This window comes from Acanthisitta chloris, unplaced genomic scaffold (genome assembly GCF_000695815.1).
Source record: "Acanthisitta chloris isolate BGI_N310 unplaced genomic scaffold, ASM69581v1 scaffold33611, whole genome shotgun sequence".
NCBI lineage: Eukaryota > Metazoa > Chordata > Aves > Passeriformes > Acanthisittidae > Acanthisitta > Acanthisitta chloris.
In genome coordinates this window covers 115,328-132,419 of record NW_008655049.1, presented here as the reverse complement: position 1 = coordinate 132,419, position 17,092 = coordinate 115,328, and the positions used below count along the sequence as shown (strand labels likewise).

The 17,092-nt window shown below is 38.9% G+C and overlaps 1 protein-coding gene across 1 annotated transcript in view; it reads left to right on the top strand.

The window, feature by feature from the left end:
- The window catches only part of EEFSEC (eukaryotic elongation factor, selenocysteine-tRNA-specific), a gene marked incomplete at its 5' end in the record, with an annotated part of 90,694 nt that overhangs the window by 44,927 nt on the left and 28,675 nt on the right, over nucleotides 1-17,092 (top strand). The window contains one exon of the mRNA XM_009083755.1: nucleotides 5,200-5,356. Coding sequence (XP_009082003.1) covers nucleotides 5,200-5,356 — 157 coding nt within the window. The remainder of the gene's footprint in view (nucleotides 1-5,199; nucleotides 5,357-17,092) is intronic.

The following is a 17,092-nucleotide window of genomic DNA, read 5'->3' as shown; positions in this document are numbered from 1 at the left end:
GTGAGTGCCCTGTTGGTACCCTGTGTATGCCTGGAGGATGCTGGTTGGTAGTTATAGAGCTTCTAAAATTTAGAACAGTTTGGTTGTGCTCTTCTTATTTCTTGTCCTGACTCAGTACTCATGACTCCTTTCCTGCTACTGCACTGGGTTTAACCAGGCTATAATGATGACAGAATGCTCAGCAAAGAGAAGGGTGTTTTATGGCTGCTTGTTAGATTTTCTGAAATGCAATTGTCCCTTTACTCAGAAAGGAAGAAAAGGGCAGAGAAAGGAAAATGTTTCTTGGATGTAGGAAGCATAGGCTGGGGAGAGATGGGATGAACATCTGAAAACCAAGTTAGTGCATATCCAGAGATGTTCGTGATGACTTCTTGCTATGTTAAAACAGCAGTAATGAGACTTGACGATGTTTCATGTCTGTTCCTTCCTTGTGGATGGATGTCCAAAGGCAGAAGTTTAGTTTGTTCACTTGGAGGATGGCAGGAAAGAAGGTCTTTGGAGCCCAGCACACAGCTGAAGGCTTCTAGCACCAGAGCAAACTGCAGAAAGAAAAGTCTTTATGCTGATGTAAGTAATCTCTTGAAGAAAAGCTGTGTCTGGCCAAGTCATTCTTTTTTTTACTAAGTTGTTCACCTAGTTTACAGTAAGCAACTATAAGCTAGAAGTCTTTGTAGAGTCAGAAAAGCTGGAAACTCAATCATTGGTGAAATCCTCTCAGTTTCTCTCTCCTTCACCCTTTTTGTGGCCTCATGTACCATCATTTTACCAGTGCATAAAACCCTCTTTTGAAAAAGAACAGGAATTTGCAACCTCCAAAATATTCCCATTTCTGACACAGAAATGGAAAGTGCTTGAAACTGTTTTCTAGAAATAAATGAGCTGTCACTGATCATGATGAAGATGTCTCAAGTGTACTTTTTCTAAAGTACAAAAAAGTAATAAAAATACTTTGTATTTTCAGTGTTAGTCATAGGTTCTTTTTGTTCTTTTTCCTCTCCTGTTGTTTTTCTGCTTTGGTTTCAATGGACTATTTATCAGTGTGCTGAGAATAATCCTTAGGCCTATTTTCATCCTTCTTTAAAAAATATATTTCTTTTTTTAAACCCATATAATTTTTTATTAAGTCAGTAAAGGTTATTCTTTCTCTCTCTGTTTCTTTTCTAGTATTTAATATTCAGTGCTTTCACTTTATCTGTCTGAAACCTTTCCTTATTTTGTTTCCTCCTGTGTGTTTCTGTTCTGATCTGCTTTTTTTTTTTATTTCCCCTACAGAAATGTTAAGAGATGAGTTATTTGCTCTCAAAATGTGTGTGATGGATTGTTTGAGAGGGTGTTCAGATGACAATCATTTCTAAGTTATCTTGAAAGGGAGGGTGGTTTGACAAGCTGCACAGTATATAGCTTGCTGTCCTTGCTTGAAGGGGAATCATGGAGGTGTTTTTCCTTGGAATTATACGATGGTTTGTGCTGAATGCCAACACGCGTAACATGAACTGTGGTTTTGCAAACAGTATATGGTAGGGTAAGAGCTGCCTAGATGGGGAGTGTGAGTTGGTTATTTTTTTCTGTGAACGTCTCGGTATCAGCACAAGGGTTATGTGCCAGAGACACACATACTTCACCTATGGTTATAAAACCCTGTTTACTTTTTTTGTGCAAACACAAAAGCCAAGTGGGAAGGGATCTTTCATAAACTCAGTGCTATTGTGTCCTTTGGTCTAAGCCATAAAACAAGAGCAACAGAGACGTTCCCTTTGAACTTGAAATCCCTTTCTAAGCTGCTGATCTAACCTAAGTAAGAGGGGGAGACTATACCAGCCAGAAAATTTCTCTTCTGGGTATTTTTCCCTTCCCGCCCCTTTTCTTTTTTTCAAAGTCCTTAAGTGAGTTTGATGCTGCACCTCTGCCCATAAATTTAAAAAAATATTATCGTAATGTAGGTCAGTGAACTGAAACGCCACTGTACACCATGGAGGATTAAAGTCAGAGAGGCAGCCCTCTCCCACTCCTACTAGGTCATATGACAATATAAACAAGAAATGCATGGAGCCTTCAGCTTTTTCTTGCCCTAATCCTTTGTTTATGCAGCACTTAAACTGACTTTTGGGGTCGTCTCTGTCTGGCATTAAAGCCCTAAAGCTTTTTGAAGTTTCGCTGAAGTTAATAAAATTAGTCTGCCCTCATTGCTAGGCCCCTTGCTGCTGCTTCAGAGCAGACTGTGTATCCCTTACTGTCTTTGCAGCATTTGGCTTTGTAAGTTCATAATATTTTAGACCAAAAAAAAAGAAGAATGCTTTCGTAAAAAGCAGAAAGCTCTCCCAAAAGGCTGTTCAGCTAATAGGCAAAGTGATTGCCATTGTAGATGTTCTGAGAACTCAAAGGGGATTAACTTGAAATCCTGCGATTGGAGGTAAATTGCTGGTAAAGTAATTGGAAGTGTTGAGTTTCAGTTGGAGAGAACAACATACATTTCTCTGCCTTTGTACAAAGCACGGCTAAACCAAAAATTTGATTTTTCTTTTTTTCCCCCCCCCTTACATGATCTTACAGTTGAGGAAATAATGTTTCCTTCATAGTAATTCTCTCCTACAGTCATTTATTTTAATGCAAAGATTGGTCCAGTTATCTTAGTCCTTGTTACAACAGGCATTCTCTTATTACTTAGTCTTCATCAGGGATAAATTGATGACAAGCTAACTGGAAGGGATGGATGACACAGGATGGAGTGTATAGTATTTAGTGTGCGAGTCTGACACTTCGGGTCCTCAAGGTTTTATACCAGACAGACACTCAGGCAAGTCACTGATCACTTACTTTCTCAACACCACTGAAGTAGTTTTGTTTCTAATGACCTATAGAGAAGCCCAAGGAATCATGGTGATACCAACAGAACATATCAAACAGCTAAATGAAGGATTTTTGTAATGAGTTGACCATTAGAGTGAAAGGAACAGTGCAGCTGTGGAGCCCTTGGTTACTCTCCTAGACTGAATGTGCAAGAGCAAGACTCTAAAAAGCACATTTCCTTGCAAAAGATAAGGAGCTTTAAAATCAACTTGAGTGTGGCATGTCTAGATGGTGATAGACTTTGTTGCTGTTCTAATCATCAGTTGTATGTTATCATTACAGGTTTAGTCAAAGGTACATGATGCCTGTAACACTTGTACACAGAAATGAAGTTTTTTCTGACAGCCTGGCCAGGGAGGCTCTGAACTGAACTGTGCTAGCCTAGTATGATTGCTCACCCTGTAATTCCAGTTTTAATTAAGTTAAAGATAGCTTTGAAGTGCTCTTGGAAAAATAAAAGATGTTTGCATTGCTTTTAAAGTTGGCTTCCTGTGCCATTTTGTGGGGATAACTACAAAAATAATAGATATAATGAAGATCCTCACTGGAGCACAAGAGACCATCTATGTTTCAAAGGCGGGGAAAGCAGCACATAGCCAGCGGTGGAGAAGAGGAACCTGCAGGTCATAATATTTTCATTTCTCCAGGTAATGCAACTGGAAAAATGAAAAAGATTTTAAGAATGTAAGTTCTTCTTCAGGTAGGAATTAACACCACCTTTTTCTGCTAGTCTTCTGTTTCAGGCCAAAAGAAAGGTGAGCATGCCTGAAGGCTTATCTTCCCCCTCTACCACCACCTATTATCAGGGGCTCTAGTAAAGGATATTATTCAGTTTTAAATTTAAGCCAGAGGTTGCCAAGCAGGCTATTTTGAATCAGTGGGAGAGGACAGACACAACACAAAACCAGACATGTGACCTTTTGGGAAAAGATGACGAGTGGATATTTGGGCAGTGAATGTTGTTGAGACATCCTGAGTGCTTCTGCCTACAGCCTTGGCTGCACCCAGCTGGGAGCAGAGCTGCCTGTCCTGTTGTCATCTCCGTGTGAAAGAAGGAAGAAGGGCTGTAGGTATTTCTCATCCTACATGTGGTCTTGGACAGGGGGAGGTCCTGCCAGTGCCCTCTAGTACTGCACAGCCATTTCAAAGCTGTTTATAGCTGAGCAAGTAAGCTCTGTTTAAAATAAAACAAAAATTAAGTTTCTGATGCTAGATTTACTACTGTACTGAGATTGGCATTAAAATAGAGACATATATATGTAACAAAATAATAGCAGTCCTAAGGATATGAGTCTGTATATGCATTAGAGTTTATGGAGGAGGCTTCAGGGAAGGACAGTTGCTTAATAACCAACAATACTTTGAGTCATTATTTAAATGGAATAAAGGGGAGTGTTCAAAACTAGTTATAATTCTTTACTGTTCTAAGTCACTTTGGTCCTTGAAACCCTTAGGTTTAGCTGAAAATGGTTCCTAAGATATGAAGAAGAACTGCAACTTTTACCACAAAAAATAATCTTGAAAAGATTGAAGTAATACCCTCACATTTCTTCTGATAAATAAATGTTCTTTCCACGTCTACAAGGTAGAGTAACTCCAGGCGTTAGGTGTACAAGGATATTCACACCTACAGGATTAGGCTCACTTGACTGCACCTTATACTTTGTAATGCCTAAGGGAGGGTTGTTTATCTTGCCTTACCCACCAACCTTGCTGCCTCTTGTTCCTGATAGCTTAATTAAGAATTCAACTTGGAATGGTTCTTCCCACTGGGTTACAAACCTTGAAATTAAAATTGGATACAATGGTCATAAGGCTTTTAGTTTAACAAATCAATATGTATGTAAAGGTGAATATTTAAAAGGCTCTATTTAGAAACTCCTAGTAATTCTGTCCTTTCTTTGGAAGTGTAGCTGTTGGAGTGCAGGTCTGGAGCTAAAAGACAGAGAATGTTTATGTAGGTGATAATGTACTTAGCTGTAGGATAAGTAGTGGAATAAACTTTTTGTGAGCATAGGTACTTCAGTGACTTTCATGGAAAGGTTTCAAAGCCGAAAAAAGATTTTAATTAAGTGATCTTTACAGCATGTTCTGATGCAGGTTTTGTTCTTCCAGTATTTTGAGAAGGGAAGTGAAAGCAGAAATATGTTCATTCATAAAGCCTTCCATGGTTTTAGAAACAAATTGCCTTTAACCCAGAAGTTTAGATGACTCATCTAGAGTTTTGTTCATTTGGGTGTAAATGGTTTTCAAAGGGCAGGGTGGTAGCAGTCACCGAACTTAGTTTGTATCACAGGGATAATTTCTTGTCACTTTAGATTGTAGACTCACCAATCCCTGTTTCTTTTGCAGGTGATGGACGATTACAGTGTGATTGGTCGGTCGTTGTTTAAAAAGGAAACAAACATCCAGATTTTTGTGGGTCTGAAGGTCAAACTATCTACAGGAGAAGATGGAATAATAGATGGTGGTTTTGGACAAAGTGGCAAATTTAAAATCCGAATTCCAGGTAGGTGCTTATCTGTTAACAAGCGCTAATCTGTGTTAAGTGTAGAGGATCTTTCCATATTGCAAGTCTGAGTGTTACCAGTAGTGTCCTGAAGTTTTGAAATGAGCTCCTACCCAGTTGGACCACTGATCTGGTGGACTGTACCTCTTCTGATTAAATGGTGGTGGCTGTGAGAGTGAATGGCCTGAAGCCACATCTCCTGTGTCAGCAAACTCAGGTCTCAAAATGACTTCTTGTTAAGTGGCAGTAACATAAAAATCATGCTGTGCCCAGAAAGGTTTGTAGTAATCTCTTCTCTCTTAATGTATGTATGATTTGCACCAGAGTTCTTCTGAACAAAAAAAGGAAAGCAAACCTGCTATCATTTTTACCTGTAGCTACTTATTAAATATAGTATATTGGATGCAAGTTCCTTAAATTGGCTCTGTTCTACATGTTATTACCTAGCCTGCCTTCAAGCAAAAACTGCGTGATAAATGGGTTTTTGGACATCTTGAGAGGCTTTTTTTTTTTTTTTTATTGCTTGTGTCTCCTGGTTTTATGATATTATATATGACTGTATTTTTTCATCTTTGGTGAATTACAGGAAGGATTTTTCCTCCTTAGCTGCTGATAGCATGGGAAATGATGGGTGCTAGAGTTTATAAGTGTCATTACTTGGGTTTTTTTCCTCCTTCTTTTTAAGGCAGGAGAGTTGTTCTGAGCCTTTTCAAAAGGCAATAATAGGTGCTGCGTTTAACTCAGATTGTGGGATAAGATTTTAATGATACTGGAAGTACTTTTGTATTTCTGTAGTGTCTTCAGCCCATTTATCGCTAGCTAATCCCCCACCCTCTTTAGGGAGATGAGCGAGATTACTTCTGTTGTACAAGTGGAGAAAAGAAATAAGAATGTTCTGTGAGAGCAAACAATCACAGAGCAATTGATCTACAGAGTGAGGTGAAGTTTCCTGATTACTTGCTGAAGATGGACTCTTTTTCCATTTAACTTAGGTTATGATGCAACTGTACTAATTTTGACTCTCTGCAAATTTCCTTTCTTCTTCCTATCACAAGATAAGAATTTTTGACTAGGCAAAAAATCTCCTGTATTCTATCCCAGCTGTAATTCCAGTTTTGTCACCAAATGCTAGACTTTGCAAATAGGTCTGAGAGCCTAATTAGCAAGCACAGTGCATATTTAAAGAAAAAAGTTGCACCAGACACATGTATGTTTTTTATTTTATAATATAGAAAAGTTTGTTAAGGGTGCACCAAGATAGGTAGGTGCTGAAATGATGCATAAATGACCTTATTGCTGGAAAGGGTTCAAGCTGAAAATGACGATGATGTCTTGCTTAAAAATGTAATGCTCTTAGTAACTTTTCAGGAGGTAAAAATTTGATGACAGACAAGAACAACGGGAGGACAGCATTTACATTACCATTTGCACATTTCGGATGGAGAAAATGGTTCTTCTTGGGACAGAGAGAAGCCTCATAAGGCATCTTTGACTCCATTGTGGATGTAAGCAGGAACTATAATTGTGACCCTGCAGTTACATTAAGGAAATTGTATATAGATTTAGAAAATGGTGTTTTGCTCTGTATATTGAGTGAGTGGGAAGAAATGATACCTTTCACCGAGGTGTTCATTATCTAATCTTGGTTACACTCTTCTGATGTTTAACAGCAGACTTTGAAACAGAGGACCCTTTATAGTTTGCTCTTTCAGTGAGAAGAATATGTAGCAGAATGCTAGAATTTAATACCTCTCTGAGGTAGGCAGAATAATACAACTTACTTTGCTTTGTTTTACTCTGGGTCAGACTTGGGTAGTCTTGTCTGGAAAGAAAAGGCTATTAAGTTAAATTAGCTCAAGCTAGGAGTATCAAGCAATGGGAAAGAAGCACAGAATTTGGAAGAGCCTAAAAACCTGTATCTTTAAGAGTTGCAGAGATTCGTGTGCAGGGGGAGGGCTATTGCCGTGATGCTGTTTAAGTCAACTGCAGTTCACATTCCTTTGTTAGATCAGTGTTGCTTTTTTAATCTGTCTGCATCCTGTTTGTGGGGTTTTGTTGGGTTTTTTTAATTTAAATGATCAGACTTTTCTCTCCCTTCCCCCGTATTCTTCATCCTTGCCTCCCCTCATACAGTCTCTCTTGCAGATTTATTTTGTGAAGAGCCATTTCTAATTTTTCTGAAGTTACTTCTCCATTATTTCTTCACAAATGTATCAGGGAGTGGGAGGGAAGGGAAGGAAATGTACAAGTTAAAACTGCCTTGTACTGCCTCAGCCTGGCAGTAATCCTCTCATATGTGAAACCAGTCTTAACCTCTGGAATTGAGTTAGCTTGTTTGGGTAGGTAACCTGATGATAGCTGACGGATGGTTTTAGAAACAAACCCCTTCATGGCAATAAAAGTCAAGTAGATATATCAGAGATTTGTGTCCTGATGACTTAAGGTAGTAACAGACTATGGCGCGTTGTAGGGTGTTGCATGGTCTCACTGGTGCCAACAGCCTCCTGCACCATTGCCTGCTCACTCGAGCAAGTGTTGGGCTCCCCAAGTGTTGTTCTGTACTGACTTGGAAATGAGTTGTGTTTGCCTCTAGATCACAGCCTGGGAACGTTGTCTTATGTTGTCTGTGGGCTGAAACTTGGCAGTCCACGACTGGGAATGGCAGAACATGGATCTGTTTCTTATTCTGGCACTGCTTGTGTGCAGCAATAAGTCAGATACTTCTCTCTGCTCTTCTGTTCTCTGAAATGGGGATAATTACTATCCATTCTGGAAAAAACCCAAAATAATGAAATCTCTGATTTAGATTTATTCCAGGCTTGAAGCATTAATATTTCTTGAAAAGACTTAATTATCTTTCTTTAGAGTACAAAAAACATCTAGAGTACAGCATGCAATTGGAAGTTTCTCAGTTGCTGAAAGATGTCAGTAGTTTGGAAGAAATTGAGGGAAGAGCAGCAAGAATGCTGGAGAGGCAAGATAAGATGAAAAGAAATGCATGAAACTTGGCTAAATGACGTTTAAGTGGGAGATATGATTATCTGCAAGTATTTGAAGAACATAATGGAGACGATCCCTTAGGGTGGTCCAAGGAGGTAGAAGCAAAGTTAATAACATGAAATAAAGTGAAGTGTGTGACTTGACTATTGAGGGATGTTATTTAGGAGAGATTTCTTGTGCTAAGATGAAAAGAAATGCATGAAACTTGGCTAAATGACGTTTAAGTGGGAGATATGATTATCTGCAAGTATTTGAAGAACATAATGGAGACGATCCCTTAGGGTGGTCCAAGGAGGTAGAAGCAAAGTTAATAACATGAAATAAAGTGAAGTGTGTGACTTGACTATTGAGGGATGTTATTTAGGAGAGATTTCTTGTGCTGCCAGATCATCTTTGCAGAGGAAGATGATGTACTTCGTTTTGAGAGTACTCATGCGTAGTTTGCCTGGATGTTTGCTAGTGTTGATGTCAGGGTAAGATGGACAAGGTAGCAGGATGGTGGATGGAAGGATGATGTATTTTTCATCTTGTTTCTTGGTTTATGTTCAAACACACTTTTATTGCTCGAATGGCAAGGTATAACCTACTTTCTAGACTGTCTGCAGCAGCATCTAGTTTAAAAAAGTAGAGTCATTCTGTGGCAGATCTGCTCTTCTATAGGACTTGGTTGTGAAGCTGTTCATGCTTTAACTAAGGACAAAGTTTCAAGGCCTGTTAATTGACAGGATGATGCTTCCTTTCCAGACTTGGTTGTATGATCAAATGCATAAAATGGGGAACCTAATCTCTAACCTCACAAGAGAGTTTTGCTTAGTTTAACAAGCTGCTTAAAAAACAAACAGGATTTTAAAGGCAATTTAACCTACTGTGCTTTTAAAGTTATGCTAGTGTGTGTGTGTGGATAAGGGAGTGAGCTACTGATGGAGTGCTGCTTGCTGAGGTGGGTGATATGGGGCAGCTGCTTTAGCTGTAAACGGAACACTGCACAAGGTAAATGAGTGAAAAGTACTGTTCAAGAACAAGTTTGGGGAGGCAGGAACTGTATGTCTAAGGGTCTTATTCTAAAGAAGATAAAAGCTAACAATAACAGTATTTGGCAAATGCTGACTTCAACATACATGACAGGAATTTCATACCAGTTGATGAGAAATTCTGAGGAAAGTTCAGCAAATCATTTGAATAACTTAGTGCTAATTGTAGATTTTGTTTAACTGTCTCTCACTCAAGAACTGACCCTGTAAAACTCTCCTTGGTTTGTGAAATCCTGATCTGTTGGTGTGTGTCATGACATCTTTTAGAAGATTGGCTCTAGTTATGCCTGTTTCATTGGTTTTGGCATGTTGCCATTTGTCTTGTGCTTGACTATTGTAAAATGTAGTGACTTTTTAAATCTAATTGGAGCATATGTGGCATCTCAGGCATGGTTCACTTTCCTTTCTGTTTCAGTCTTTACTGTCTAATTGCTAGTGAAGTGTTCATCCTTTCTGAGTCACTGTGGTGTGTTTGACTGCAATTCTCCTCTTTTTGACTAAAAATTTTGCTGTAATTGACTAGAGTTAAAAGCTGCCTCATTTCTTAATGCAAAAGAAGCAGTGCATATCTAACACTCCTAAGAGCTGAACACATTTTTGAATTGAGCAAATTTAAATGTAATAAAAGACAGTTTTCATAAGAAGAGATACTAATGAGAACATTGGAATACAAGTTTTTTGGCTTTGCTGTTCTTTTTACCTGTACAGGATAACAGTAGTTTTAAGTTTCTTAAAACAGGTGAAGACTCTTGATTTGTGACCTTGTCTTTTGTTACCAGTAACTTTTTGCCTTGCACTTATAACTGTGTATCTTATATGAGAGAACAAGTCTGTTTCACTGTTTCCACTGCTTGTCATGGTAGAGGGATTGGATGAGATCCCACACTGGCTTGCAAAGTAGTTTATGGCATAGTGGGAAAACTTCGATGTAAGAGCTGTGCATGAACAGTGCTACTCTGCATAATTTCAGTTCCAGTTAAGAATTGAGAGTTTGAAAGTAGGATTCAGATTTTTTTCAGTATTTTTTAGCACTCCACTTCAGCAAGGAAGTCAACTAGAGATTAAATAGCATGAGGGATATTGAAGTCAAGCAACGGTGGAAAAATGCAACAGTAAAATAATTTGTGTATCCTATTGTCTTCTACAGCTTCCCCCTTAAGAGCTATCTTAATTGTATTTGTTTTATATATATTTGATTTGTTTATTATTATTCAAGGCATATCTTGCTTTGCTCAGGTAGGTCTCTACACACCAACATAGTTGGCATTTGTGGAATATTACCTTCAGGGGTTTGTTGGATTTATTTTTTTTTAACAACTGTAGGAGACAAGCTTTAAATGGTTGACTGTAGATAAATGTCATATTCCCAACTTTGTAATTCAGAGGGCAGTCCATACAGGAATGGGGCAGTCTAAACCTTTTCATTTCACTGAGAATAATTAAGCATCCTGTCACTAAGCAGCATACTTTTTGTGGGAGATCTTGACATTTGGAATTCTTTGCTTGTGTTGCATTAGAATAGGATAATCTTCTCTTAGGCCAAATGGAATTTAGGCACATTTAATGTCCTTGTTTTCCCAGCCTGGCTCCTGTTTTAATAAAGGAAAATAAAAAATTGTTGGCTGCAAGGGTCTGGTGGGTTGCCATCCCTGTCAGTATCAGGTGAGGCTGAGCAGGATTTCAGTCAAGAGGAAAAACAAAAGCCCAAGGGCAAAGAAATCTGTGTAGCTGTGTTTTATTTAAAAGCTGGAGATTAGCTCTGCTTGTTCTTTCACAGTCTCTCTTCCCCTACCCTCTAAGACAAACAAAACCTAAAATCCTTAAGGGGTACTTCAAGCATAAATCTCCTTCTCTCCTTTTTGTGAGAGTTGGCTGGTGTAGTATGGACAGAGGCTGGGAGAGGATTGTTGCCAGGGAGGCATCACTTGTATGATCCCCTCTTGAGCAGATTAAACTGTAGTGATGTGGAAGTCCTGGTGACCACATAGGAACTAGGAATTTGTACTGCATTTACACAAAAGGGTTGGCCTGAAGGAATCAAACCTACCTTTTAAGTGGTGACATTCTGTAAGCCCATATTGACCTTTGGAGCTGAATATCCAGATTTATTGACCTTAGAGTGTTCTTGGGGAATCAAAGTCAAGATTTGCACACATTCCTTCTGAATGAAAACAGAAGTCAAGGAAGTGTTAATTTACTAACCGGTCATCTGCCCCATTCATGTTAGTCTTGGTAGATCCCAGTCGTGACTGTAATGACAGAATTTCAGGCCTGAGTCTCTAAACTGAGAGCTTTGAAGGGTGATGTGTTGATTGTACGTTTGGTTTCAGAGGCAGCTGGTCATTTGCACACTAGAGCAGATGCTGTGCCCAGGGGAGGTTAAGACTCTTCTTTGGCTTTGAGGTTTCCATTGGAGTTTCTGTCCAGCAGGTTGTTGTTCTAGAATCAAGGAGACATGGATTATAGAATTATCAGGCATCAGGTGATGTAGCAGCATTTGACTGCTACTGTGGAAGAAAAAGGTCTAGCTCCTGTGTAAGCCCTGGTGTTGACTATAGCATAGGATACACAGTGATCTTCAGGGTAATTGAAAAGAAAGAGATGGAGCCTTTTACTTTACTCCCATGTGCCCTTTTTATTCTTGTGCACGGGGAACTGCATGAAAGGGTCATTAATACAATGGAAAGACCATTGGGAGTTCCAAACCATATGATGTGATCAGTGTTTGTTTCCTCCTCATCACATTACACCATCACACTCCCCTTAAGGTAGGGCTATGGGTGGTCTTCAGGAAGAAGTTTGTTGCTCTCTGACCAGTCCTTTGATGGTGGTAATGAGCAGTGTGTACTCAACCCTTTTCACTACCCTGAGTAGCAAAGCATCTCACACTTGCATGAGTGAGCTTAGCCTTAAAGCAAACTGAGCTTTCACTCTGGGCTTTGCTGGCTTTTATGGTTGTGTTTAGTTTGTTATTTCTGTTCTACACTGTCCTATACGCATTTATATAGAGCATGTTTTTTCTGAGTTTTTTGTAGGTGGAAAACAGTAAGGATGTAGGTGCTACCTCAATCAATAAAGAAAATCACTTTGAAAAGAGAAGAGTAATATGATCGTAAAGTTAAGCATTTAAAACTTCAGAATATAAAATAGAATATCTTAATTAGTTCTCCATTGTGAGATGCATTCTGATGCCAGGTCCAATTAAGTGATTGCATTCCCCATGCTGGTACAACAAGAAGTACTTTGCTGGTTTTGGGTGATGCCTTTGTAAATGGCATGTTGTCCTGTATGGATTTTTCTTCCTCAGTGAGTAATCAACTCCTTTTGCACTTCACCGGAGTCCTGCTGTAAATATTAAATCAATTATCTGTGCTATTTATGGAAAAAAGTCCTATTAAGAAAATAAAAAAATTCCAGCAGATGGGATTTGTTTGACCATAGGGTATTTTTACTTCTCCAGAACCTCTACCACTTGGGGAAGGAAAAAACCCCAAAGCATGACCAGAAGAAACCTCACCTGGAGATCACTTACATGCATTTTCTTTTGTTAATATTAGCTTTCATCGACCTCTGTCAAGCCCCCCTTCACTTTGACTGAGTTTCTGCTAGTGCTTTTACCTCTCTGCCATTTTATTCTCTTTATTCCAGTCTTATTTTGCCCTCAAATATTTCTGCCAGCATTTTCAGGCTGCTGTAGGGATGTTCAAGACAGGTAATTTTTCTGACCTGTGGATGTTCTAGTCTTATATTGTGAGCTCTTGAATTGGAGGGCTGAAGGGAAAATCCTGTCTAGCTCTGTGCTCAAGATTGCCCTCTGCAGATGGAGGCTGTCAGGAATTGAGCTGCCAAAATAGTCTGCCTTCTAATTTAGTTTCCTTTTTTTGCCTTTATGAACAGCAATTGCTCTACTAGTTATCCTGAAGTTAAGTTTCAAATCCCTGTTGCAAAATAGAAAGATGCTGTAATAGAATTTGTTTATCTTAATTTGAGGATAAAATGTGTATCTGATAGTGTGAGGAGAGCTTGGGAGATGACTGTGGGTTTTTACAAGTATTTTGAAGCTGAACAGTTGTTGTTTCAGTTGGCACTGACATTGGTAGTCAGCTGTCCAAAGTACTCATGATGGTAAGCCCCCAAAGAATGATTTTCCTTTTATTAAAGAAAAAAAATCTGTAAAGATTTGTTTCTTTTTTTTAGATAAACTCAGGTCATATATATAAGATTCTCCTAAGCCACAAAAGCTAAATACATAAATTAAACAAACTGAGATTTGCACTCAGTTGCATGTTTTTAGGATCTGGGATTTCAAAAGAGGTGCACTTATCTTGAGATTTGTGGTAAAACTGAGAGCTGGAAGTGCTGCTGCGTGTAATAACCTTACTTCTGTGTAGAGTCTCTTGTGGTCACGAGTCTTTCCAGTTAATCCTGGCTTTGTTATTTTGGGGGAATGTAGTTATTGTAGAAAGTTGCATTCCCTGGGAGAAAAAGAAGCATCTTGCATATTTAGGACTGGTACTTTGCAGAATTTGAGTAATTACAACAGCAGCTGTAAGCTCTTGGACCCTATAGCACAGCTCAGCTGGCAGGGCATGTCTGCAGTCGCTGTGGCCAAGGAGGCTGCTGTGCTCTGTGCCATCACATCACCACTGACTTATTTGGTGACCATTTCCAAATTACCTAATACCTTTTTGGCTTCCTAACGCTGTTATGTAAATTGCCCCTGTCAGGCTGTCCTGCTAGGAAGTCCTTTGTTCCTTTACTGAAGGTTACCTTTTTGAAGGAAAGAGGAGGGGGGAAAAAAAAAAAGTCCATGTTGGTGGGTGGCAAAATTAAATATTCAGAATGAGGAAATAACCAAGTGTATTTGCCCTACAAAAGCAATCCTGCGCTGTTTTGTGTACGTGATGGTTGCAAAGTTCTATAATCACACAACTGCAGAATAGAACCATATTAAATTTTTAACATTTTTGCTGCATAGTCACTTTGGATGTTTTTCACTTTAAGTGGAGATGCTTTGCTAGGGTCGCTACAACCCAAATATCCCATTCCTTACAGACCAAAATCCACATTTAATTTTGGCTTCACTGGGTTTATACTGTTGAAATTGTGAACAATTTGGATGAGAACATGGCATAGAACAACAGGATTGCTCTTAGTTCCATAAAATACTCCAGAAGTTAAGTGTACCACACACTCTGCACACAAGGGCAGGACACACATGCTGCCTTTTGTTTGGGTTTTTTTGTTGTCCTTTTGAGGTGTTTCATTTTGCAAATTCAATACACTCTTGCTGCAATTTCAAGTGTGAAATCTTTTTCTCTTCAGAAAGAATATACAACAGTGGTTTTTATTGTGTGTCTATACAGTTTGGCTGAGCAACCTTAGAGCATCAAAAATAGTAATTTGGTAATACCTTGTTATCTCCTAGAACAAATGGGAATATTTTTTTTAAAAAAAATTAATTCTCACATAATCTGCAGGTTTGGGATGCTTCAGTGTGTGCCTTGAAAAACGTGCTGGAGGGACAAAGTGCAGTTTCTTCTGAAGAGTAACAAAGTATATATGTCATAAAAAAACCTGTTGGTTTACTGCTGCTCAGTTAAGTGTTGTCCTCATGGGAAGGAAAGACCCTTTTTCTTGCTAAGGACTTAGCTGATGTCAGTACAGCTAAATAGGAGGAATTCAGAGGATCCCTGAGCATTCAGGTACAGGACTGAACTGCCCAAACATGGTATTTTTTAAGTGATGGTTAAATACTCCAAAAAATGTGCTGGGGATTTACGTGATTTATAATTGCTTCTTTAGATGTTTAAGGTGGAATTTGACTTTGGAGCGTTACTTTTTTTTTGGTGAGAGATGACTGAAATACTTTGTACATGGTAGAACAAAGGTTTCAGGGTGAGCTCTTCAGGAGGAACACACTCTGTCCTACTTGTAGTTGGCAATTTTCTCCAAGAGCCCTCTTGTTCACATGGAGTAAGGAAGTGGAAACCATGAAATCTAGATCATGCTTCCAGGTCTGTAGTTTATCTGTTCAATACCAAAGGATTAATTATTTCCTTCATCTTTATTTCTGCTTTTCTTTTTTGTGTGCAAAATTGAATGCTGTCATTTTTGGATGTTACAGTACTCACTCATGGCTTTGCAGTATTTGGGTGGAAAATACTTAGGTTCCAAGCCTTTATGTAACTTTGATCTTATTAAAAGTCTCCATGAGGGTCGCTCACACATTCAGATTGCCCTTTTGCAATGAAATTTCTCTCCCTTTCTGTAAACTGTGCTCATTTACTTGATTTTGATCGTTCATCCCCTGGGCCTTTCACCTTCCCTTTCCACCAGTGTTTGTTCTGATAGCTTTTTGAAGTCTGAGTAAAAACATACACCATGGGGGCTTCCTGGAGACACAAAGCTTTGTGGTTTGCAAATTGTAGGCTATTTGAAGTATTGACTCTCAACAGTGGCCAGTGCTTAGTGGATGAGAACTGTCATGTGACAAGGACGTTAACCTTGAGAGGCTGATCCATGTTTTGAGTTTGGGGACAAAAAAAAATAGTTGTTCTTAATAGTGTGCATTGATTTCAAGGAAGTTTGTGTAAAGCAGTCTTTGGTTTGTGTTTTCACAAAGGGATCTGAGTGTTTAATAAGGAATAGGAAATAACTGAATCTTCAATAGACCTGTTTTGATGGGGGGGCTCTACTGTAACATGATTTTGTATAATGTTGTGCATAAGCAACAAAAGCATTTCCTGCCTGTAGCTACAGTATTATTACATTTAAAAAAAAACAACCTGCAGAAAATACTTTTAAAAGTACTTAATACCTGGAATAAAAGTTACAGGTAAGGACTATCATCCTGCTTAGAAAAGTCTTTTGTCAAATATCTGAGGTTGTAACTTCCATCACAAGAATTCCATTTTGCCTGCATTTGTGCTGTGCAATTCCCTCCACCACCTCATCCCCCTCACCTATTCTAGATTAAAAAATCGAGGTAAGTTGGTCATTTGGAGAACCTGTTCTTTCCTGTTACAGTTACCTAGTTTAATTTTTCTATTGTTTCACCATAATCTCTCTCTCCTCTCCCCTTTCCACTCAATTCCCTCTGTTTGGCCATTTGCCTTCTCTTACTCTTGCAGCCTCTTTCTCTGCCAGCTGTCCTTGCCCACACAACCCTAAGCATCTTCAGCTGCTTTTTAGGGTTTATTTATAAAGTAAATGTATTAGCTACAGAACCCTGAACCAAGAAAATGGATCTGTGCCATCCTTTCAATTACTTTGTTGTTTCATCCTAAACTGTGTCACTGTATGTAAACGAAGAACACTGTTAGTATGGTGCAGCCTTTTGCTGTGTACCTGAGGAATTTTCAATTCAGTACATGGGTTTACTGCCAGGTATGAATTTACTCCTGAATGCATTTGTTTACCTTCTCAGTTTTCTGTCTGTGAAAGAACAACATTCTCTCTTCCTAAGTTGATGTATGAATGTGTTAGGCAAGGGACTGTTTGCCTGCATCTTCCTAAAGTATCGGCTCATCGGGATTGGTGTTACAATATGAATGCAGCACAAAGAATATGCATTTGTTTTCTTTATGATTGCAGTGAATTATCTTTTTAAGCTAGCACAATGGTAGCTTGAGCTGTGACAGGCAGTGTGTGCCAGGTAACACCACAGGCACGAGAGAAAGAAGACATTTTCGAGGACTGAAAA